Source organism: Thunnus thynnus, chromosome 12, assembly GCF_963924715.1.
Source record: "Thunnus thynnus chromosome 12, fThuThy2.1, whole genome shotgun sequence".
Lineage (NCBI taxonomy): Eukaryota > Metazoa > Chordata > Actinopteri > Scombriformes > Scombridae > Thunnus > Thunnus thynnus.
Genome location: NC_089528.1, coordinates 25,877,817 through 25,904,344, shown reverse-complemented (window position 1 = coordinate 25,904,344; position 26,528 = coordinate 25,877,817). Strand labels below are relative to the sequence as shown.

The 26,528-nt window shown below is 39.2% G+C and overlaps 1 protein-coding gene across 1 annotated transcript in view; it reads left to right on the top strand.

Moving 5' to 3' along the window:
• The window catches only part of LOC137194583 (contactin-associated protein-like 4), a 120,507-nt gene extending 108,086 nt beyond the window's left edge, over nt 1-12,421 (top strand). Inside the window, exons 21-24 of the mRNA XM_067606620.1 lie at nt 126-213; nt 6,583-6,801; nt 8,673-8,744; nt 9,494-12,421. Of these exons, the coding sequence (XP_067462721.1) occupies nt 126-213; nt 6,583-6,801; nt 8,673-8,744; nt 9,494-9,690 (576 nt within the window). The 3' untranslated portion in view covers nt 9,691-12,421. The remainder of the gene's footprint in view (nt 1-125; nt 214-6,582; nt 6,802-8,672; nt 8,745-9,493) is intronic.
• The last annotated feature ends 14,107 nt before the right edge of the window (nt 12,422-26,528 follow it).

Here is a 26,528-nt window from a genome sequence, read left to right as displayed (position 1 = left end):
TTGCACAAAAGTAAAACTACTGAGTCATTTCAAATTTACAAACTGTTTTTATTCCATTTGTCTAGTGAGGCAACAAGAACGGTTTTCCCCACAATTAGTAAAAGAAAATTTACTGGTTCTTTCAGATCGACCAAAATGCCAGAGAAGACTTCAACCTGACATCTGATGGAGAATTCAACGCCATCAAGTCGCTGGTGTTGGGCAAAGTGCATGGTAAGTGAGGAGGCAGTAAAAGCAGAGACAAGGCCTCTTAAGTTAGAGAGCACTCAGTCTCCCACTCATTTGAATAACAGCTTTGAAGTATTTGGCCTCATCTGACACTTAAACTGCACTTTCTTCTGAAAATCTGAAGAAATAAATGTAGACGTTATTAATAAAATGAAAATATTATTTTGTTTTATCATACAGAGTGCTTAGTTGCTCTGAGTTGAGGTGTAAACAGAAAAGTACTTTAGCTCAAAGTGAAGTTGGATCTGACCACACAATTTGTTACTTGTTGTGTTATATTTCATTAGTCAGGCTTGTATGTACATATTTATCAAAACTGGACCTTTCAGTTACGTCACATTTTCTTTAGCCACCAAATCATGCTGTCAGTTATTACAGATGGGTGAGAAAAGAAAAAAATACATTAAGTGTCTTATTAAGCATTGAGCCACCACAAGTTGCTAGAAAAGCTTTAATGGGTTTTGCTGGTATAAAATATAAGTCTACAACTCTACTGGAACAATGAACTTGGAAATGAAAGTGGAAAGTTTCTCTGTGTTCACCTTAAATCTGAGTTTAAGGCGTGTACCTATGAGCATGATTTGTGACATCACAAATAATATGGAAGTCAATCATGGTCCAGTATGCAACTTGCACAAGTGTGATGTGGAAACTTGAAGCCTCCAGTGCACAAACACTGAGAGTGGACTTTACAGTGAAAAAGGAGACATCCAGCAGTTTTTTAGACTTCTATTCCCAGAATCTATGAATATTTGCAGATTTTTTTAATGAGGAAGAAAAAATAGATGATCAATAATTTTTAATAAGGTAATTGAACTTTTTTGTGGATAAAAGACGGACACAAATTATTATTCAATGCAGAGTATTTTTATATGTCTCAAGGGGATCTTTAAAATAGACTTTGCATAGAAAACGAGTAAACATGCAAAGTTTAAAATATAGTGAAACACATGCAACAGACATTTTTTCAAATCCAGGATAGGGCTGCGATATTTGACCTAACATCTACATCACGATAAATTGTTGATAATTTCCCTTTATAACAATGAATGTATTTGCAAGCTCTCTTAACACATCAATGTAGTAGACTTTCTTACTTGTATTAACTCAATCCTAATTAATTACAACATGACCAGTTAAAGATTCTGGACTTCTGGACTAAACTGCAAGCACAACATCTTTTGTCCAGCCCAAATTCAGGAAGTCAGACGTTTGGTCAAACCTCTATCTGCCTGCCCACACAGTCTCCTCCTTGCTCACTTTACAGAAGTGAACATGAGTCCATTTAATAAATGTTTTATTGCAAAGTGTCATGAACTCTGAGTCTTGTAGTACCATGTTTTATCCATTTAGCTGTGTAGTCCTGGAAAGGGATACAGTAATTGGCTCGGTCATGACTTATTCAGAGACAGACTGAGATATAAGCGGTTAATAACATGAGAGGCTGAGGGCCTGCAGACTGCAGTCGCCACTGCAACAGCAATGTCAAATTTAAATGAAAACACGCTATTAGTATAAACTTGAATCAGCTTTTTAAAATAGCTTTCATCAGTAGCATCCATCACAATATCACGCATTACCAGGCAAGAAAATTATGAATTTTAATTCTTTAATATACCCAGGAAAGTGTCTTTTTTATTTCTGCAAGGTTCCTGGCACACTGGTGTGTTTTATTCAAGTGACTCTTAACTAGCATTTTAAGACAAGCAGCAGTGTGTTGTTATGTGCTACTGCAAATTTTGTATTTTCAGACAGATACATTACAATAGTTTGTCAGTATGTTATGTTGAGTTTGAACTTAATAGATAAAGATAAACTGGTTATTATTCTGTTTTCATGGATATGATGCAGTTTGTTTATGTCTGTGGAAAGCCTTTAACCAACCTTGGAGAATTTTAATTGGACTTGACACAAGCAAGCATGAATATGTGTCATGATTGTTTTTTATATTAGTTTTTCTTTTGATTAAATTAAAAAGAGACTTTGACTGTCACATGCTGTAATTGAAGCATTGGGGGCCTTTCTGCTCTATCAGTACTTAAAAAAATGTAATTACTTGGCATTTTTAGGCATGAAAATGGTCAAAATTGTCATCAGTTGCTTCATTCCAAAACATAGTTTTTGGTTTTGGCTTTCAAATATCCATATCTGGCAAAAACAAATTTTACATACTATTTACAGGAACAAAGTTTCATAATGAAAGTAAATAAATCTAAATTGTAATTCACATGAACATCACATATTTGATGGTGTAGCTAATACACATTCTCCAAGATCGTTTTTCTTTTTGGATGTAAAGCTCCAGCACGTTGTAACTCAGTGCAGTGTAGTGCAGTGTGTTTTAACCCCGTCATGTCAGCATGACCAGTCCTCCCCTCTGTCAAACTAGAGGAGACAGAGAGTCAGACCAGGATCAGAAAAAACAGCAGGGAAGTGGATTTTCTGTCGTTCCCTGCCGACCCTGTCATCCATCAGCCTAACTAATGGACCCGGAAGGAATACAGAGAGACAGAGAGGGGGGGGGGCGAAGTGATGGAGTGACGTGTTTTAGCTGAGCAGAGCTTTCAGGATGCAGTCATGTTTCCTGATGCTTGAACACTGCTTCAGCTGCTCTCATCAACTTGCAGATGTGTCCTGGTAAAACCACAGTCACCTCTCAGTCATCTGAACAGACACTGATGCAGCTGATTAGAGTGGAAATTTTGGCTTTCACAGCTGCTGTTTACACCACTGTGAAGGAGTGGAGGTGAATGATGAAGGGATTTAAGTCAGTAAAATGAACAGATAAGGGACGAGAGCGCACATCTGTCTTGTGGCGTGATGGATGCAGACTGGAAGCTGAATCCCTGACAGTCTGTCTGCTGTAATGAGTTTGTGTGCATCTGTATGTATGGCATTCTTTCAAATTGAAAGACAAATTAGCATTATGAATACCAGAGGTGTGGACTCAAGGCACAAACTTGATGACTTTAGACTTGACAAAATCAAAAAAGACTTGCAACTCGACTTGTACTTTAACACCAATGACTTGTGACTTCACTTGGACTTGATCCTTTTGACTTTAAAATACTTGATACCTACCCCCAAGCCCAAAGATTAAGTATGTCATTTAAAAAGTGTGCTGCGAATCAATTCATTTCCCTTCATTTCCTGAATCAACTAACATTAACGCTATTCATTCCCAGCAAGTCGACACTTAATGCCCAAGATCCACTATGTTTGAAACAATCCAACAGCATCCAATCAAGTTACAGGATGGAAACATGAAGAACTAACACGAGGTTACTGAGCACAAGTTGGAAAAAATGAAATGATCAAAGATAATTTCACTAGCACAAAAAAACGATATGGTGATCAACAAAGGAGGAAATTGCAATATGCGAAACGTGCGGGTTGAAAATTAAAGACGGAGACGCAACAACTTCCAACTTTGTTCGACATTTGAAGTTGCACAAAGAACGGTAAGTCTAGGCTAATATTAACATAGTTAGCGAGTGAATGCTTGACTAACGTTAGCTTAACAGCTAAGTAACTAGCTAGTTAAATCAATGAGGCTTGAAACTCACTGTTACATAGCATATGTCACACCCTGCCTGGACTTTGTGTGTTTTTTGGTCTTTTTATGTTCTTGTGTTCTTTGGGGTCTCCTGGTTTGCACTTCTGTTTAGTCCTTCGGGTCATATGGGTTTGCTATAGATTGGATCAGCTCAAAATAAATACATGTAAAAAGCTAATGTTAAATGGTACATTGTTCCTGTAAACAGATGGTTCTCATTTCCTACCTGTGCTCAAAAGATATTGTCCCATAGCAACATTCCCCCCTTTCTCATCCCACAGTACATACTTCCACATACTATTTTGTTCCTGGTAGCTGAGCTGAGCTCCTGCATATGCAGAGTCTGGAGGTGTCACCTAAACTTTCAAGTATCATTGAAGAGGGAACGCAATATCTGCCTGCTATTCTCAGAAGTGCTCAATCTACTCAGTATTTGTCCCCACCTTCAAGATCTAGAGGACCCTGGTTATTCACCATCATGCAACAGCAGGACCACATCTGATTTACTGTGCTTAGTTGAGGGGCGGATAAAGGAGTACCACATTTGGGATTCACCCCAAATGTGGTACTCCTTTATCCGCCCCATCGCTCATTCAACGAGAATATGGAGTCTGGATATGGCCTGGGTACTCTTGGTTTCCTCTCTGCTGAACTGGCTTTGGAGCTTGAAAGGTGGAATGATCAATTTGGCTCCAACATCCTCCAACAGCCCTGGAATGAGGAAGCCCTTGTCTGCCGTGATCTCATCCCCTGGCTCCAGTAACTCCAAGATTCCTGACTGCCTTGTCAACTCCTTGTCAGAGATTGAGCCAGTGAATAATTTGGAAGCAAAAGTGATTGCACCACAGGGTGCGACTCCAATTAAAGCCTTGAAGGTAGTGTAGCTCTTGTAGGTGGAAGTGAAGGGTAATTGCCTCTGGGCTCTCACATCTCAACTCTGTGCAGTCAACGATGACCCTCAGATTTGGGCTGTACTGCTGGAATTTCACAGACATTGTTCATCTCACCTGCTCCCACGTCATCCAGATTTGAACGGATCTCAATACAAAGCACAAGTAATTGGACTGTGTGATTAAAACCCAACTCACTGTAGAAGTGCTCACTCCAAATATCTCTGCCAAAACTTTCTCCCTAAGGCCAGCAGCAATATCCAGACAAAACATGAAAAACTCATCAACAAGCAGTTTATGTCTGGGGTTTGGCCTAGTGACCTCTTTCTCTACTGTGGCAATTCCAATCCCCCATGTTTGGATGAGAACCTTGTGAAATACCTGAAGTCTTCATTACACAGACAACATCTATCCAGTACGAGTCCAGAGGGAGTAAGGCATGACACAAGTTCATCCAACTCCTGTATTTTTTCCAGTGCCTCATCAAGTGCACCTAATTAAATAAAAACAAAGAGTAAAAAAACAGGAATATTTTGCAATGTCAGCACAACTTTTTTTATGATTGATACAATTTTTTATGACTACAGCCTTAGTTCAGTCGCATTTGTTTTAACAAACTTGTTTTAACAAATACAAATTTTAAAAAGCATTCATGATTTGTGTAAATTTAATATATTATTTATTATTATGTTAAAATGGCATGACATTTGGTGAAGAGCCCATTATAACTTATTTAGGACTTGAAACACAAGTCTTGACTTGGGACTTGACTTGGGACTTGATTTAGGACTTGAGTGCAAAGACTTGAGACTTACTTGTGACTTGCAAAACATCCCACCTCTGATGGATACTGAATTGATGCCAGTTTGTGTCTTTACTCAATATAATTAATGAATGCACATGTGAGAGTCTTACTAATGTCCCACAATGAGGGAAAACAGGGGAATCTGCAGCTGAGTCAGTTGACGTGTTCGTGTCATGAATACGTTTTGAGTTAAGCTAAGGTGGCAGGTGGGCGTTTCAGTTACAGTAGAAAGATCATACCTATCCCAAAGACTTGAGCAAAACACTGAAAGGGAGTGTAATTGCTTCAAGATAACGGTAAGACTTGCCAGTATGTGAATATGTGGATGATTTTGTCATTTCTCTTCGATCCACATGTGTAGATGATAATCAGATTGCACCGCATGTGCATCTGCTAGTACATGCTGCCTTTCAGTGCGTGACAGTTACCACAAAAACAGTTACAACTGCCTAAACATATGTCACCGCTCGCATGCAAACATCTGTAATGGATTTTTTTTTTTGTATATTAAGTATTACGAAATGCATTGAGCTTCTCCTCTGTGCTGTTGGGATGCTATTCCATAGCACAATAACCTCTACTAGGAAGATAGCGAGACTCTATTCACTAACAAATACACCGTAATAGAACTATTTCACTCTAGTGAATGGACCATAAGGATTAGACCTATAGCTGAAAAAATGTTTTCATGCCTTTTTCAGCTTTTTTCTAGATATGTTTACTAAAGTACTGTACTTAAGGTAGCTGAACTTTACTTGAGTATTTTAATTTTCTGTCTACTCCACTACATCTCAGAGGGAAATATTGTACTTTTTACTCCACTACATTTATTTAAAACTTTAGTTACCAATACATAATCAACATAACCTATAATAATAAATCATAATTTAAGATATATAGGTTATGTAGGTTAAGATATTAAAGTGAAGTTATCACCAATGGGTTTTAAGTTTGTATCATGCTGAGAAGACTGTAATGAAATAATGATATTAGAAAGCAGAAAAGAAAGTTCAGGGTAGTATTTGAATGTACTTTTCAAATTCTGTAATTTGCATCTCTTTCATGGAGTGTAAAATATTGTTATAAACCTTCTCTCTCTTCAGATTCTGATGAGATGGATCCAGACCTGGTCAGGTTGGCATCTCTTGGTTTTACTGGCTGTCTGTCAGTGGTCCACTTTAATTCCATCAGCCCTCTGAAAGCTGCTCTGCTCCACCCGGACACCAGCCCTGTCGTCATCACTGGACCACTGGTCCAGTCCAACTGTGGCTCCTCAGCTTCAGCCAATCCCTACGCAGCTGAGAACACACACCACCTGTCAGGTAAAAAAAGGACGTGCTCCTCATGTCCAAAAGTGTCCTTGAGCAAGACACTAAACCCCAAGTTTAGTTGTGTGAGTGTTCACTAACCAGGGTTAAATGTGCAGTTCTGTAAGCCAAGAGCAAGGAGCAAATGTCACGTAACATTTCAGAAGTGAGGTTCATTTTGTGTTTTGACAGTTTATTTGTAGCATATTTATAGAGATTTCTAAATAGCTGTACCTGCAGAGAAACCAAGAAATCACAAAGCAAAACAAATAAACATTCAAACACACCACGCATATTGAATTTTAAGAAGCACCTTAAAGAGTCAGAGGTACAACACTGTATGTAGAAGCTCTGGACGACAAGCAAAACACAGTTAAAGGATAAGGTTGCTGATTTTCAAAACTTTTCTTATTGTCAACAAATCTTGTGTGTTGTACCTATCACAACCTCTTGAATTTGTACTAAAGTTATTTACAACCGACAACTTAGTACAACAAGCTAGCACAGCTTTGTAAACAGAACCATGTTCCCGCACATGCTCAGTGGTGTCTATCTCACACGGAGCTACTCTCCGTACACTGAAAATGTGATCGCTGTTATTAGTCTTTGAAGCCATTTCTAAACAAACCGCTGTGCCCAAACTCCTCATGATGAAAAAAAAACATCACCCAGTGCAACAGTGTGGCTCATTGACATGTTTTTAATAGCTTTTGGACAACAATGGAGGTCTACGGCTCAGAGCAATAAGATATATCAGGCTTTGGATACACACACAATACTTGTTAGTATTGTTGGTTTGGCTCTGCACATGAGATTTGTTGACAATAAGAAAAAAATAGAAAATTGCTGTAGCTATATCCTTTACAAAGCATCTTAAAAAGTCAACGAATGTAGAGGCTCAGAACTGGACGACAAGCTAAATAAAACACAGTTAAGCATTAAAGAAGAGGCCACAGTCAATGCAGCTGACAGAGACAACAACTGAGCGGTGTTGTATACCAGACTGGGAGAGTATGTTTGGCTTAACTTGTCAAGCCAGAAGCTTTTACTAGTAGTAATAGTATGCCAAGCTACACTGCTCGACTCATTCAGACTATTTTTTTCTGCAACACTTTACTAACTAGACAAATTGAGCAATGACAAACATTTTGCAATACAATAGGCTGTTTTTGTTGCAATACCTAATAATGATAAAAACAAGAATATGTGTCTCTTAGGACAGATGTTAAAACATGTTGTGGTTAATGGAACATACAGTCACACAGAGAAGCACTTACCCCACACAGCAAGGAAGTTTTTGATGATATTGCCTAATTACCACTGATAAAATTATACTTAAAGTTGATTACCATCCAGTAAAGTCACACAAAGCCATGCTACCACAAGATATTCCAAATTTTATCTGCTCTTCGCAGTACTGTATGTGTACGGTAGCATGCATCTCTTGTTGTCTTTCCATTTCTGTGTGGATGAAAGCTGCTCCTCCAGCTCATAAGGGGCTCATTATTCACATACATGATAACTCCTTGTTTTTGGAGACTAATGACAGTGTGATCAATGCTTTAATTAATTTGGACCACAGAGGGGAGTGTCCTTTGGGATTTCTTCCTCTGGGCTCGTTCTTATCCAGTTACTGTTGCTTTTTTAGAGTCCTTTGGAGAGCTGCTGCTGTATTCCCTTCCTGCTCTGAATACTATTTTGATCTTGTCTCTTCTATCTGATTTGTTTATTTTTGTAATTTTTCCTCTTTCCTTATTTTTCCTCTCATCACACTGTACTTCCCACATGTTTTTGGTGTCTTTTGGTTTTTCATTTGGGCTTTTTATTGGCTTTTTCTCCCCTTCTACCTTCCTCATCTCCTCCTCACCCTTCTTCCTCTGCTGTAGACCAGTCGGGTTCAGTGGGTTCAGGTCAACCTCTAGTCAATGCCATCAGGACTGACTCGGCTCTGATTGGAGGTACTGAACTTTTTCACCATATTTCACCGCTCTGGAACATCTTGTTTCACCTTGTTTCACTGGTATAAAACCAGGATCTTTGTGTTTTTCAAGTCAAGTCAGCACCTGAGTTTAGGTGAACAAAGTCGTGGACAGATGTTGAGTTTCGGGAGTAAAGTGATGTGCCAGACAAGAGTCCATTTAAAACTCATTTAAAACTTTGTTGCTCTGCCAGCACAGATTGATTCAAAGTGAAGACTGAAAAGGTTCAATCTATAATCGTGTAGATAGAAAAGGTGAGACCCAGATAAAAGTCATTTGAAACTGTCCATTAAACTGGCCTGACTCTGTTTCAGTGCACAGAGGGCAGTTCACCTCATTAAACCTATGCAGAAATGGCTTGCTGATGGGAAAACGTTTTCACTGTTATCTTAAAATGCATGCTCACTTTGTAATGTAGTATTAAATAGATTTCTGCACTATATTGGAGTTCTATTGAAATTCAACCTGTTTTCATACTCTCAAATGTGCTCAACAGAGCAGAAGGACCCAATAGATTCAAAAGATTGAAAATGCTGTTTAATGTACTTGAAAGTTAGATTAGTAAGATAATCAAAACATTAGGAAATAAAATGGCAGTACCATGGAAGAACAGCTGATTTTGGAGCAGTTTCTTTAAGTCTTTGAAGCATTCACGAATATTGAAATTTGAAAAGATGATTATCTGATGTCTTAGCCTTTTTAAATCTTGAAATTCATCTCCTTTGCAGGTGTAATAGCAGTGGTCATCTTTGTGATTGTGACTGGCCTGGCAATAACTGCCAGATTCCTCTACCAGAGAAAAGAGACATATCGAAACCAGGAGGTGAAGGGAGTGAAACAGGAAGACAGCCAAGATTTCCCTTTCAACAACCAGACTGACTCCCAGAATGCCTCCAGCGAAAATCCAAAGGAGTACTTCATTTAACCGGAGGCAATGATGATCTGATTAACTCGTGGTTTTTGGAGCCGAGGGGGCAGGAAGGGGTGTCCTGCTATGCCTCAGGACTTTACACTGCACTCTGAGCCACTCAGAGACTTTCCTGTCAGAAGTGGCTCCACAGCATGTGGAAGGCAAAAAAGAACAATTCACGTAGTGTTGTCTTTCTGTTGCTTTACTGTAAATTATGAATATACTGATACAAACACACAGGCAACAGTGTTGGACTTGCAGTTTAAAGGTGTTGATATCCTTGTTTTAATTGTAAATATTCAAAAATGTACATGTTGAATTAATGTCTTTGTAAGAATTTCTGGCTAATGTCACTTTGTCATATTGAATTGTTGGAAATAGTGGAGATATCTGTATTTTTCATGGAATATGGGAGTGGAAAATGTGAAGCTACGCCCTTTTGTGGTTTGGTTTCTTCTAGAGGAGATGGGTATCTAGAGACTGACTTTTTGCCCCCCAAAAGTTCAGGTCAGTGGTTTTGATCACATGGTTTCACTCACGTTTTACAAGGTCACCACGCTAACCCTCCAGAGATATTTTACAGTTCCTCTTCCTCCATCCCTCCTACTTTCTCTGTAGGTCTCTGCTAAGTTGCAGCTTTATCATCTTCTGTCTGAGGATATATAGAATTTTCTTTCACCATATTGCAAATTCACATGAGCTTAGTCATGGATTTATAACTTTTATGGGATGTGTACAGCAATTAACCCATCCAATGGTCAATCACATGCATGATTAAGTAATGTACAAACCAAGCAGAGTTAATAAACATTTTTAAAGTTTAGCTTGAAGCTGCTGAGGAGAGAATTATGAGAGAACATCAGGAAGAAAGCTGTAACGACTAACCTTTACTCCCATAGTTATGCAAATCATCACAAAAAGTTAAATCAGAACTGCATACATATCGGAAGCTACAAAGGTTGACCTTAAGTGGCCTCTCTTATGTAATGCAGCATGGGAAATCCTTTGTGATAAAATTTCATGTGAAATTCAAGCAGTTTCTCCCTCAGGTAGAAACTCTGCCACCAGAGTGCGACTTCTTCCCTTCCCATCGTTCAAATGATTCAACCAACTTTGTTCTAGTGAAACGAGGCTCCTAGTCTGTAGTCTGGATTCATTTATAACAACTTGTGTATGTGAATGATTGTGTGAAGGCTTCCTTATTTCTGAGCCATAATCAGGGCAGTGGTGGACTGACGGGGGCAGTTGGTTTATTTCCTTTTTCTTTTCTAAACATGGAAGCACAGAATCTGAAACCCATCCATGAATCTTGATCTTTTCAAGACCTCTATCGTGTGTGGTTCCATCAAAAGTCTTTACATCCAAACTTAAAAAGGTTTCTACTCCCTACTGTATGGCGCCTGCTGGGAGATTCTTCTTCCAGCTCTCTACAATGTATCTGAAAAGTGAAACTTTTAACACTGACAGACTCTGTAACACTGTGGCTGTCTGTCATCTCATTCACTGCACGCAGAGACAGTTAATGTGTTTTTGAAATGCTAATCAGCTTCGGTCTGACAGGTGGATTGTGACTCGTTTGAAAGCAGAGAGATGATCGAAATGAGAAAGATAATTTCAGAGACAGTTTCAAGCAGACATGGATGTAATGAAAACAAATCTGATGTTAACACTTGAAAATGAAGCAAATCTCTCCATGTGTTAATTCAGCTGATAGAGGGAAGACGTGAAGCAGAAAGGGGATCGACAGCAGCTGTTTATCAAACACACACCACTGTCTCTCAGCGGGACCCTAAAGCACAGATGGGATTTTAATGAGAAAAGTTGCCAAAACTTCAAAGTACATCTTTAAACTTCATCTCTTTGTGTATTCTTATTTTATCACCTCACAACAAGTGAAAAGCTGACAGAGGGCATTGTTCTCTGCTGTGTCTCTGTTGGCGTTAACAAGTACTCATCCACCGCTGTGCAACAATCCTGCAGCAGCCGCTCACTCCTGAGACACTGAAGAGTAAAGCTGAACAGGTAACAGATGCCAGTGCACACGGGTCATCAAATTTCTGCCCTACAAAGGAAGTGGGTGGTAACTAACTCAGCAAATCTGAAATGACACATTATCTTTACTTTCCTCATCACTTGACAAAATTCTGCTTGACACAGACGTGAAGAAAACATTGTTTAAAAGCATGTGTGGGTACGATGATGTTTCACTTCTGAAACAAAAGAAATACATACAGTATGTTACAGTTGTTTACCTTTGTGGGGCATAAGTGGGGCACAAAAGTACGTGTCATTTGACTCAGTTATCTTACCATTAAACTAAAATAAAATAAAACTGTAAAAAAAATATATATACACATATATATATATATGGAAAACCAAACTTTAAATTGTAAAATCTTCAGGCTCGAGCCATAGTGACAGATTACCAATACCTGTCGAACCATGATCATTATACAGAAGAACAGCATTGTTACAGCTACGGATTTGAGTTTGCGTACATGCACCTGTACACTTCAAACCATATTCAACCTAAAATTGAGGAATCCAATTTTCACTGACAGTGGTTTGGTTTCTTTTCTGGCAAGATGTGTAGTTAAGCTGAACATATCTCAGTGTAACTATGATAATGTAATGGTACTTACAGTAATATTGGTGATTGGTGAATAACAGTGATGTCAATGAGTTTGAGTGACATGTCATGAAAACATCCAGAAGATTTGAGCCATATTCTGGTTTGGTTACAGAAAAAATACTGTTTGATGACAATAAAAAAAATGTTTTTACAAAAATTGATTATGATTTTCATTTGCCTTACCCCCAAAGTATGTGAATTAATAAACATTTAAGAAGATATACCCTAAAACAACTGAAAAAGTCTCCCCATCCACACAGATGCATGTTTCTCCATTAAAATCATCAAAATTATAATTACACAAATACACTATGACTCATTTTATCACATTTTTTTTTCTTTGGTACAATAATTTGCTCTTCACTAAAATGTTGAGATCAGTAGTCTCTGTGCTATAAGAAACATCTGACAAATATCCAAATTGCAAGTTTTTTTTTCTTTATAAAGAAAAGTCTTGCATCTACAAATTATTGAGCTGTGTGGTTCCTCAGATGAATGAAACTGACATACAGCAAGAGTTTACCCCTCAACAGCGAGCATAATTAACTTGTACTTAGCTCTTCATTGTTGCTCCCTCTCAGCTTAGCATAAGCACAAGCGCATTTCTGATGGCTGTTAACATCCTGCAGTCCAGAGATGAAGAAAATGTGTGAAGCTATGAAGTACCCAGGAGCAGAGGATGCCAAAGTGATTCGCTCTGAAGAGCCACTTAGCTTCTCTGCCTGTTTAAACATTCACATGCCGGAGGTTACAAGCTGATTCAACTGCCTAAGATCAGTGAACCCTGCTCAATTCATTTAAATCTCCTCTTATTGGTTGTGATCAGAAACAAGATGCGAAGCTGATGACTGACATCCTTGGTATCATTAATGATATCAAAGACTCAGTGAAGAAACCTCAAACATTATAAGGATCATCTAATCTCTCCTGCCAACTATGATAAATGTGATAAATGCTCTCTCATCTTTAGGCAGTGCAGTATACAATTAAAGTGTTTGATTAGGATGAGAAATACCACAGGGATACAGCACAGTCTCTTGCACTCTGCTGCCAGCTGATTTAAAGCGTTGAGTTGTGGAAACAGAACTCACACTGTTGTTTTACTTGGTTTCACCATTTGTACTCTTAAGGTGGCTTGAAAAGTTTGTAGTTTCATCATTCATCATAAAAAGCCACTGGCTGGCATTTGTTCAAGTTGGTTACACTGGACTCCAATGGTGACATGTCCTCACAGAGAACAATTCTTCATATTTATCTAATAAGATGCAATGTGTTAAAGTTTGTGATGCACTGTCCAGTAATATTACGTGTACAATGGGTGTTCCACAAGGGTCAGAGTTAGGTCCCTTGTTATTTAGCCTATATATTAATGATCTCCCTAAACAGTGTTATGATGTAGAACTGCAAAATATATTCAGATGACACTATTGTATACACACATGCAAAAACAGCTGAGCTAGCAGCTGCTAAGCTAACCACTGGACTGGAAAGGGATCACACATTGGCTTGATCAATCACATCCGTGTCTAAATTTAAACAAGACAAAAAGTAGATTTTTTTCTAAAACCATGGTAAACGTTAACACTGATATTCTCATCAAAGGTGAAAGGATTGATATAGTTACTGATTTTAAATATCTTGGTGTGGTACTACATCCAAATTTAAACTTTAAGAAACATGTTTAAAAAAATGGTTAAAACCAGTGAATTTCAGACATATTAAAAACTGTCTATCTCTGGACGCAGCCAAGATATTTATGCATGCTATGATTCTTTCCCATATGTTTTATTGCATTACATGTTGGGGGCAGGCTGGACTAATAGCCGTAAGATCGATTGAGTCGTTATACAAACAAACTTTAAACAAAAAGCCAATGCATTTCCACCACTGTAGGATACTGGAGAAATACAATTTACTAAACTTTGAGAATTTTAGATTATTTTTAAATTTGTGCCTGGTTTATAAAATTTTAAATGGCTTTGCCCCTCCTCCACTACGTTACTTCGTGTATATTCGCCCAGTAAATTCTATCAGATCCTCCAGAATATCCTCTATATGAGATTTTTCGATATCATTTTGCCACACTGCATTTGGGCAATCAGTTTTCTCTTTAACAGTCACAAATCAGTGGAACACCCTGCCTGATGATGTGAGGAGCTGCAGCTCTATCAGCACTTTCAAAATTTAAAAGAAGTCTGTTAAAATCTGCTCTGCTCTGTACTCACCGACCTTTGACAAGCATACATTTGTGATGTGCAACTGTGTGTAGTTTTGTATTTCTTGTGTGTTCTTTTTTGTATAACTTTGTATGTTGTTTTTGCTCTGTACAGTTTGTTATTGTGCTGTTGATTTTTTTTTTTTTTTTTGCTTTGACCTGCCAAGGGACTAAAGACGTGAATTAGCTTGCAGCTATTACCCAGTATGGTGTATCAAATGGTGACATTTATGTTTGAAAAAAAGGACCTTAAAGTGCCACCAATGGCTGCTAGATGCTGGCTCCAAAAAATCCCTGGCTCCAACTATTCAAAAAGTCTCAATTACTCTCTAGAAATACTAAGTCAATCATTTTTTTTCAACAACTCTCAACCGCTAAATTCAGGCCCTCTAATAAGGGTGCTGGTGGTCATTTTGGAAATTATTGCTCTATTAAAGGCTTTGAAGATTTCTTCACAGATGTGTTTTACAATTGGTTCACCTGCTGCTCTCCCCAGCTCTGGGACTCACACTGAGTTGGACTATTGTTGCAATATTTCAGTAAGTTTAATGTGACTTTGTTACAGTAGGCTACCTGCCAAGTTAGAACATTTAGCTGAAGTACCTAACGTTAAATCGAAGTAAGATGTTCCTTGTAAGCTAACATTAGCTTCAGTCTGAGGTAGCAGGGCGTGTTTTCAGAGCGTGAAAGGCAACACCCTGCACTTCTTATCTGGAAAGTCCTGACTCCAAACGGAAAAGATGCGCCGACCATAAGCTGCAACTCCGGGTTTCAAACCAGCTCCAATGCAAAACAATGGGTGATGTCACACCTCGCTACGTCCACTTCTATGTCCTATGCTCTGGACTGACCTTGGAGCTTTGAGGGCAATTGATTTTGCTGGGTTTTTGTTGTTTGTTTTTTTACACCAAATATTCCTAACTGGAGGTTCCACTCACTTTCTTCCAGAGATTTCAGCCACAACATCGTTATCATCAAGTGAGCTACTTATGAAACTTTTTAATTTTCACTAAGCACAATTAATGGACAAGTGGATGATGAAGGATTTCAGAAGTTTCTACAGACATTTAGATTTTCTGAGTTGAAAATTTGTCACCTTTGGGATTCATTGTACCACCAAATAATTTGAGTGCACTTATGGCACACACATAAGTGCAGCAATAAGTGTGGTGAAAAAAACAAGATTTGCCCCAACTGAGATTTACAGCATTTCTTCTTTGAGAGCAGCTCCAACTCCAATCTACCAATTATGTAATGCAACATAAACAGCTGTGTTGATGCTAAATGGTAACGAAGCAGAGTAAAAGGAATCTGAGCATTGGAGATGCTGGGGTCACTCTCTCCTCCCTCTGTCTTTTTGTTCCTTTGTCTCTATCTAATCCGGATCAGCTGCTCTTCTATGCACCATCGGATGATGCAGATGTTGTTGTTTACCCAGCAGGAGGAAGTCAAGCCTCTCATCAGCAGCTCTTCATGGAGTAAACAGGAGGAGACCAGAGTTCTTCTGCTGACGGGCACCTGCTCTGCCACCTGCTTTATGAGGCTTAAAAATGAAAAAAATGAAGGTAATTTAGAGATTAGGATACTCTGTTATTTTATTCATTGAGTTGGGGGAAGGAAACAGTAAATAATTTGAATTAAACTGAATAACTCAGTGCTGTGACACTGGAGTGATTCTGAAGAGCCGAGGGTTATTGCTAGTTAATGTAATAATTCTGATGCATGATGTGCTGTATCACATATTTCCCTTAAAAGTAATTTAAAGATTAAGATCTGCTGTTTTAATGTGTTTGAAGGGAAATGAACAGAACAAAAGATTATTTTCAACACTGGGATAGAGTCAGTGCTTCTGCTAGAATATGGTTTATCATGTGGAATAGGTTACATTTACTTTAAATTAAAGTGCTAATATCATTTTATTTAACAGTCTTACAGCAATTTTTTCAAGTGGCAGAGTAAAGGACACCTACAGTGAGCATTACACACATGCATATATATATATATATATATATATATATATATATATATATATATATAAAATTCAGACTTCAGTGAAATCACATTTTGATTTGAGTCCTTTCGAGCCTCAAATATTTGTCAATGCCCTAATTTTCATTCTTCTACAGCTATCACCAGCTATTACCATTTCATTATAATTGCTGTGATTAAACAGTTCCACAGTGTCATAATAGGTTGTGATTATTTCTGATGCACATGTGGGGACACAGTGTGTATCTAAAAAGGTCCACTGTAGAATAATAATTAAATTTAATCTGCTGCTCAGTTCAGACTTTTGAGCTTTATAAATAAACAAACTCTCAAATTTTTAAATTATTAATAAATAGAAGGCTGGAGTAGAACAGATGACTTATCTGAATGATTAAAAGATTAGGTTGCCAATTTTCTATATTTTTCTTACTGCCAACAAATCTCATGTGCACAACCAAACCAACAATGAACTGATCCTACTGACAGGTGTGTATCCAAAGCCGTAGTCTTCCATTGTTGTCTAAAAATGATTAAAAACACACATCAAGGTTGCACTGGGTGACATGTTGCTTCGCCACTAAGGCTACATTCACACTGCAAGCCTTAGTGTTCAATTTGGATTTATTGCTCAGGTCCCATTTTTTGTTTGGTTTTTCACATTACTTTTCAAATTTGGCCAATATCAAATTCTAGCATGAACTGGTCAAGGTCCTGAACTGACCCGCATGCAACAACAATAACAAAGACATCACACGCAGCACGCTGTCTTACAGAAGTAAACATGGAGGCCACTGAAGTCAGAGTTTACGGTTTCATTCATAAATTGATGTGCAGTGGAAGCCAGCAAATTCGTGAGCAGATGATAATGAGGACGAGGATGAGGAGAAAGAAAGCCAAATTTTTAATTATGTGTTTTTGTGGAGCAATGGCTACTACTTCTGCACAGAGGTGTGTGTGGATGCAGAGTTGGAGCCAAGAGTGGTGAGATCACGACATGAATGACTTCACAGAAACAGATTTAATCCAAAGTTTCAGGATGTCAAGGGCTACTTTTAACTACATCTGTCAGGGCCTCTCCACAAGACTCTCAAGGCAAGAAACTCAGTTCAGGTGACCCATCTCCCTGAGAAAGACTGTAGGTGTTGGGTTGTATTGGCTGGAGTGACATTAAATCGCATGAATTCCGATATGACTGTTTAGACTGAGGTATTTGATTTAGGACCACGTATGAAAACACATATGACCAGGACCACATATGGCCCAAATCAGAAATGAAAAGATCAGATTCCATGTGATTTGTGCTGTTCACACTATTATGAAAAACAAACAGATCTAAATCACATCAGAGCAAAAAAAAAAGAGATTTGGGCCACTTTTGCCTGCAGTCTGAACGTAGCCCAAGAGTTTGGGCACGTTAATTTGTTTAATGCAAGTAGGTTGTATCATTACATCCTGCCTACAATGCTAATAGTAATTTTTGGCAAAACTGTGTAAAAAAAACTAACTCACTCTGCACTGGATCTATTATAGTCATCCAGAAGGTCAAGGTGACATTTAACAAAGCTTAGACTTCTTTAGAGAGACTGTTCAAAAGGCATCGAACACCCTACCACCACTACCCAACAGCCATCCAGCGTTGTTAGAGATGAGCCATGAGTAGGAGGTTGTACACCGCATGTCCAAAATGCCAGGGACACTTGCTCTTTTCATGACATGGACTGATAAGGTTAATCTAGGTAAAAGCCGTTTCCCCTTATTGATTTCTCTTATCAAGTCCATACCTATCACAAAGGGGAAGAAGTAAACAGAAGCAGATGGGTTAGCAAGGGTTTTTTCCAGGTTTTGAGATAATTGATAGGTGGATTACACATATAGTCTGCAGTGTAATATCAGAAAAGTTTTAGTTGTAAAAGTTTTCTTGTGTGGATACCGTCTCTGTTCTGCCCTCACCATGCATGTGGGTGGACAGTTATGCGTCGAGCTAAACACACTTCCAATAAAGGTTGATGACAAAAGTTGGCCTTTGAAATAGGGGGGTTCCCGAATACAAATATGTTATTTGGCAAAGCACAAATAGTGGGTTTTTTTACGAATATTTGTTTCATACAAATATTTAAAAATGATTTGTTTTCGGGAAGAAAAAAAAACAATGTCAAATACCAGAGCGCAAGTCGGTTACATTGCTATTTCAGTCTCTGTCCTCTGCTCCGCTGTTACCTCTATCAGCAGGTCTCAATGAGGGGAGTCACATCCACCTGCTACATGATGCACATTTCCTAATTTTGACATCACTCCCAGGGTTGGGGGTGTTCCCCAGAGAGAAAGCTGAGCTACTGACACACGCAAAGTGCTCCCAAGGGACTCTCCATAACCTGTTGTTCCTCTTTCCACAAAGTTAGGTTGTAAAAAATAAGCAATAAATGAAAAGTGCAAAGCAATAATCGCCCTACACATTACTACACGCTGTGCTGTCTCTGTGTTATGAGTGTATAAATAGGTAGTCTATGATCTGGGAGAGTGTGGGGACCTCCTTCATAAGGTAGTTTATTCATGAACACTTATTGTAACACTTTAATTTTCTAAGATTAAAAGCATAATAAAAACAAAAACATTTTTAAGCCTCTTTCTACTTTTATTTGAATACAAATAATTTTGCTGCCTCAACAAATACAGATACAGATACAAATACCAGGCCCTCTGCACACAACTACTTTGAAATCTTAACTGGAAGCAACTGTGAGACTGAAAACAGTATTGAAATTCAATCATAGTGATAACAAACCCAAAGATGACATACCATAAACAAGAGTTTAAACAAAGATATTGTAAAAAATAGAACTGGAAGGAAACTGGTTTGTGATTTTTCTAGATTTTAGACAAAGCTAGACAAAAGACACCTTGTAATTTTGAGCCAGTGCACTTCTACAACTGTCAACATTGTAAAAATCATCCAAGTTGAGTGTGAACGTTCATTCTTGACCTTGGAATTAATAGTTTGACAAAATTATTATCACTTAAAGGTCCAGTATGTAGAATTTAGTGGCATCTAGCGGAACGCACTTGGCAGAAATGGAATATAATATTCATAAGTATGTTTTAATCAGTGTGTAATCATCTGTAAATAAGACTTGTTGTGTTTTCATTACCTTAGAGCCCTTTATATCTACATAGAGAGTGGGTCCCCTTCCACGGAGGCCGCCATCTTGCACCTCCATGTTTCTACAGTAGCACAGAACAGACAAACTAAACACCAGCTCTAGAGAGGGCCTTTCATGTTTCTCGCAAGTTTTGTAGCCACCGTAGATTCTCCTACACGCTTGGAAAGGGAGGGGTATTCAGTTGGTTGCAATCTGCACCCTCAACACTAGATCCACTAAATCCTTCACACCAACTTACAAGCTTTTTAGGAAGCTTGCTCAAACCCCAAAGTAAACCCCCAAAGTATATGCAAAAACAAAAGGCAGTGCCCGGTCAATCGTGTTGAACATACTCAACGTGCACTGTTATGGTGGAGGTGATGGATGTCAATCCTCAACAAGGTGATGAAGACTAGTTACAGCTAATTTGAACGTTTCCATGACCACAGTGGTAAACAAATATTGTGTCTATATATATATATATGTATATATATATATATATGGAAGTAGCAAGGTGTGACATCACCCCTTGGTTTGCATTGGATCCAGTTTGAAGCTCAGAGTTGCAGTTTAGGCACTTTAAACAAGGACAAGGATGAAGGATTCCTGTTTGAAGAATTCACAGACTTCAGTTAGAGCTTCATCAAACTGGCCACAATGATTGTTTTAAGCGGAACTGTGAACCCACACAAGAGGGGTCAACTTTCTCTTGTTTCATTGTAGTAACCCTAACTGCAAATCTCAGACTGGGACTCATGCTTGCATTGCATTAAGATTGGATTCAATTTCCTGTTTTGTTGTGGTTGTCGGGGGAGATGGGGACACTGGTGGGGTGACTGAAGATCTTGTCTCATTAAACAGCAGTCAGATGAACAGTGGAGTTTCTCTCTGCTTCAGCTTAAAGCCCTCAGTGTTTAGTTATGATGCTTTGCTGGAGAGAAAAGATCTCTTCTCTCATAGCAGGCTGCTGGTAATTATCCAGCCCACCTACAGTTCATAATCTGAGAGGCTGGAGATGTTTCTCACTGTGGAGTTTGGATTCAATCAGATGAGTAATTAGATGGCAGAGTTTGTCCGGCTAATTACCAGCCCACCTACAGCATGTGGGAGAGAGTAGAGCCAGTCCACTATCATTCCTCATTTCTCTTATATAACAAATGATCTAATAAACTCTTCATTTCATTCATGTGTGGGTGTGTTAAAGCAGAACATCTGTTGAATTTGGTACCCAACTCGACTGAACAGCTCATTAAAATCTATTAACATTTAAGAATTTGATGTCTTTGACCCTGAAAATATTGAATACTAATCCTAAAGTATGAAAGCAAAAAATCAGATTGCAGTGCACTTCGTAAGTTGATCCATTTGAGGAAGAGCAACCATTCAGACACTCAACTCTACTCAGTTGGTTGTGTTTCTCCAGAGAGTCAACACTGCTAATTGACTGTGTTTCTTGTTTGAGGGTGTATCTGTGTGTTAAAAGTATGATTTTCTTGTGTGGAGGGTTTCCATATCCCCCCTTTTCAGTAACTCCCAACTTTGTTTCCTCTTATTTTGGGCCCACTTCTTTTACCATTTTTGATAGAATTAGTGGGTGACCATGTGGAGTTATTTTTCTTCAGCCACCTTTCCAGATCCCAAGGGATCCATTTTTGCAGTGTTTTCTATTAATTTCCTAACCAGCAACCCCTACCAGGTTTTGCGTTCGGGGAAACATAACAAATGAAGTTAAAGATGCTTTAAAACAGGCTATAGTCACTGTTTTATTGGAGAAACATATCTTCACTGAGGATTCTGAGGCTAAATTAGAGTGTGGGTGAAGAGGGTGACAGGAAATATGATACCGAAGTGAGGCTAAAAAAACTGGATGTGAAGCTCAGGCTAGAGCAAATAAAGGTTAAGCAGATGAGAATGTAGTTGGCTTACCAGGAAAGTGAAAAGGAGCAGGCCATTCATTTGAAAGAGCTTGAAGAGCTCCGTATCAAGTCAACAGTCAGTGACTAAAGAGTTTAATTTAGCTCAGAACAGCTGACTGGTGCCACCATTTAATGTAAAGGAGGTGGATCAGTATTTCATTCTTTGAGCAAGTTGCTGATTCTTTGAAATGGCCAGAGGAGTTCAGGCCACTGCTACTTCAAAGTGTGTTGGTAGGAAGAGCTCAGTGTTTATGCATCTTTATCCATTGCTTTGATTACAAGACCGTAATCATCCATTCTTATGAGTTGGTGCCAGAAGCACATCGGCAGCAGTTCCGCAAACTGAAAGAACAATTCTCAGACTTATGGAGTTTGCAAGAGAGCAACAGGGTTTGTTTTAGCATTTGGTGTAAGACACATGAAGCTAAAGCTACATAATGGAATGAGCGCAGAACTAATTCTGGAAAAAGCTGTTCTGGCTGACAGGTTTTCACTCACATATCAAGCTTTTCAAAGTCAAACATCTCATCAAAACCCTTAATTGCCTTCAAACTAGGGTTTTCACCATCTCTTTCCTCAAAACCAATCATTAGCTAATCGCCAGCCCCCAGTAGCTGGTGCAGGCCAACCTATCGTAGCTCTTTCTCTGCTGGTAGTTCCCAAGCAGCTTGGAAGCCAGGGTGGCTGGGTGACTGTCCAAAGGAAGCATAGCCCTAAGCAGAAGCCCAAGGTACACCACCAGCTAGTTCACATTTCTAACTGGTTCTCCCCACTCAGTCACACACCGGCTGAGAAACCAACTCTGATTATTGGCAGCTCCATAGTGAGAAACGTGAAGTTAGCGACACCGGCGACCTTAGTCAAATGCATTCCTGGGGCCAGAGCGGGCGACACTGAATCAAATTTTTAAAACTGCTGGTTAAGAATGAGTATTGAATTCCCCAACATGTTGAGTGCTATTTCACACAGTGCGTTAAAGTCTGAGCTTGCATTGGCCACAATAACCCTTCGCGCTCCTTGTAGATTTATGTAACAACTCCAGAGCCAGATTCCTCTGCATGCACGACGACATTGTCACCCTCTCTGCTATTTCGGAATATATACACATGGAAGATCTGATAGCAAGTTTGTTCTGAGTCTTAAATTAGGTGTCTAGCTTTATAATCAATGAGGAGATAACCGTAAATGGGGTAGGTGGCATCATTAAACACCTAAAATATATTGTTACCAGGAAACTATCTATCCAATAACCTGATACTTATCTCTGGGGTTTTTAAACAAAACCAGGTAGTTGGTAATTAAACTAATAGTTCGACTGGCTTTACCTTGAATAAACTTTGTAATAGATATATACAGCTAAGATTACAATGGTGTACACATTTAGTAGAAACATTCTGTACTGTTACTTGCGCCATTCATTAAATCATCTGAGAGTAGATTGTTGTCTGGAGGTGGTGGTAGTACATCGTAACACATTCAGGTGAGCTGTTCACAAAATCTCTTATCTTAAGGAGTTGATCATATAAAGGCTGCCAACGTGAGTAAATGTATACATTATCAACCCCATATGAAATAGCCATCGACATATTTTCAATAACTCTTGACAAAGTCAATTTGAAGGACTGCTCAGGATTCTATAAGGCAGGGTGGTATAATCAGACAACATGCGCCGCTTGTTATACACAACTCGAACTCTTTTCAAAACTGTCTCATTTTTGAGGTGGAACTACTTTTTAATCACTATTTACTTTTTATTGACTGACTACTGCAGCATTTTTAGCATTTAATGTTACCCCTTTGCATTTGACCTGTGTTTTTACCTAGTTGCGTGTCAGGCATAGCACTTAGGACCCCCCGATACAAACTCTGTGATGTCTTCCTCGGAAGCTGCACACATCTTCGTCATTTTTCATCCATTAAATCACCCAAGTATGAATCCAGGGGTGGGACCCAATCACTGGCTTTTAATGTAAAAACTACACTGTCACAATACAACACCCGCTCCTGCTATTTGTCCAGCAAGTCAAAGCATGAGCATGGGCAGTTGTCATGGCCCCTGTGAAGACATTCACATCTCTAATTCTTGAGCCCTTACTTGTCTGCATGACTCTGTTGCACCATCACCACATTCAGATGAAACAGAACTGCCGCACATCATAATGATGACTAAACATCAGCTGTGTGAACCAGTCCGGCTCTGATCAACTCGTACAATGGAATATTACTCCTCATGCTGAATCTCCCCCACAAGGAGTTTAGGAGTAGTTTTGTCACAACTCTTGACCGCCTTGTTGACACATCTTAGCAGGATCTAGCTTAATACCCTCCTTCTCAAAATAATCAATGTACTTCTTCTGATCAGCTGGTGTTTTGACATGCCCAGGGTAGCCAGACACCTCTTGCTTACACTTCAGAAATGTTTTAACATAATCCTTGAACAATGTATCTGTCTTGTTGGGGAAAATGCCACACTTCAATGATCACAATCTGGTATCCCTTTAACAGCTTTTTGTAGCTCAAACGACACCCACACACCTGACAGTAGTTTGTCACTGTCACCATGCATACATTCACCTTTTTTGGTTCATGTCTTCAGCACACTTTCTGCACAACGGGAACATGAGCTTGTTGTGACATCTGTAGGGAAGGACAGAATGGAACAAGCCTTTTGGTGGGAACACAGTACATTTCACAAACCCAAAATCCCTATGAATAATCTGAGGGTGGCCAACTGGGTACTGTTTCTTCACTGGAACAGTAGAATACAGACTGAAGTCAGTGTGTTTTTTTTTTTGGTTTTTTTCCATCATTTTCAGCCATGATACAGCTTCATGGTATTTGTACGACCACCAAAGAGTCTGTCGAGGGTCAAGGTGCTCCGGTTTTTTGTAACCGGCCAGAAATGCTTCAACTAGGTCTGAGTTTGCTAGCGACGCCCATTCACACTCCCACATCACCACAACCCAAACACCATAGTGTTTCTAAGGCAGCAATTTTTTGTCCCTGAACATGTGATACATCTCACCATAGGAGACACCTGTGACAGGATTTACATTCGCCTGAACATGACACAGCCATGACAAAAGCAACCCGCAGATTCAAACACCTGTTTGAATTGTACCTGTCCACAAAGAATGACCTGAATTGCTGTTCACTATGATTGAGTGCATGTTTGTCAATGCCCTTTGTGTGAGCCTAGCATTTGAGCCATTGCATAGACACTTTAGAAGACGTCTTCTCTAATCTCTGCTTGAAAAATCAGACATATTCACGCACTGTTATACCACCTCAAAAAGACTACTCTCTCACTCGTTGTCAAATCCATAGGAGAGATCGGGGTATTTACCGATGTAATGTTCATTCTCTAGTATTGAACAAAGCCCAAGGCAGCAGGTGTTTTTGCCAGACGCATGGGAAGAAAGCTGAACACCCATCGCTGGCGGTATACACTGTCATACATCAAAATGACCCTGCTACCCCTCATCATCACCACAGGGGTGATACCCTGCTCAACAAAGTATTCTAGCAGAATGTAGTTGTCAAATCCGGATGCATTATGGGCTATGAATGTGTACCCACGGTATTTTGGCTGCCTGTAACGCTTCACAAAAGCACCCACACATTGCTGTGTTGAAACAAAACTTGTTTCCGTGAATGTCTATTGCACACACAAAATTTGCCTCATGCTTGCCATTATGATAACGAGTCTCAAAATCATTCATTATGTACTTTGTCTGTGGCTTTTCTTTTTTAATAGGTTGTATGCACTACTCGTGTAGCACACTGCTCTCCAATTTTTGTTCACCACAGTGTGAACACAGTCAGGCACAGATGTGTAGGTTTTTCCACATGCCTCACAGTATTTTACCCCGGAGTATGGTATGATAGTGTTTAGCATCTAGCAACTTGTGTTGCTCAAAACAGTGTCTAGACTTGCAGATGCGTTTACAATCAGGGCATTTTAGACTATTGCCAGGCTGACTATGACACGGTGTAAAACAGACGTTGCAACACTGCTTACAATTGTAATGCAGAGGTGTTTCATACGTATTATAGCAATACGTACAGATGTTTGAGCCACCTAGAAAACCAGTCTGATTTTCAATCAGGTAGTAGTGCTCTACATGTAAATATAGCTAAACTGTTTGTGGGTGTGGTGTATCATGGGTCTGGAAACACTGCAGGCGTTTGCATCCAACGCTGTGGTGGAAGACTATAAGTTTTACATCTAAGTGTTGTTCGAATCTACCCACATCAGAGAACGAGACTTTGTGCATGTAATCAACCTCGGCAACCTCGGACATGCATCCATTGGTAAAATGTGCAAGGCAGAGAGAGAAACACAGATTGTTGTCTCCCCTATTGCCAGGACTGTGCAGAAACTAACCTTTTTTGGATAAAATCTCATCAGGGACAGACCCCAGCCTTAATCGCACACCTACATTTATCAAAGCTATGTTCTGAGTACTGGACGATGCCACTTCACCGCCACTTACACATGCCCTTGAGCCATTAGCATCAGCAGCAGCAGTAGCAATACACTTAGCCCGTTTTTTTCACCTTTTTTGTAAGCCCACGTATTTTTGTTTTTTAACAAGCCGTCTCAATGCAACATAATCATATTCCATGTTAGACCCATACGGTGCATCAACATCATTATTTTGATTGTTACACGTATCACACCATACCTCAGGGTCATATCTGAATTTTTTGGCAGGAGGGGGGGACATGTTACAGGCCTGATAGATGACCACTATAACACAACTATTATGACAAACTGTACACAGGTCAAAGCAGCGTCACTGTTGAATGGAAAAAAACAAAACACTATTTTGACTCTGATATTGTTTTCACAAGGCGGGTAAGACGCCTGGCTATATTACAATGCAACCCGTACAAAGCTGCTACATTTTTCTGCAGTTTCCGAGTGTCAGCAGTGTGGATTCGTCTAAACAGGGCAGCAG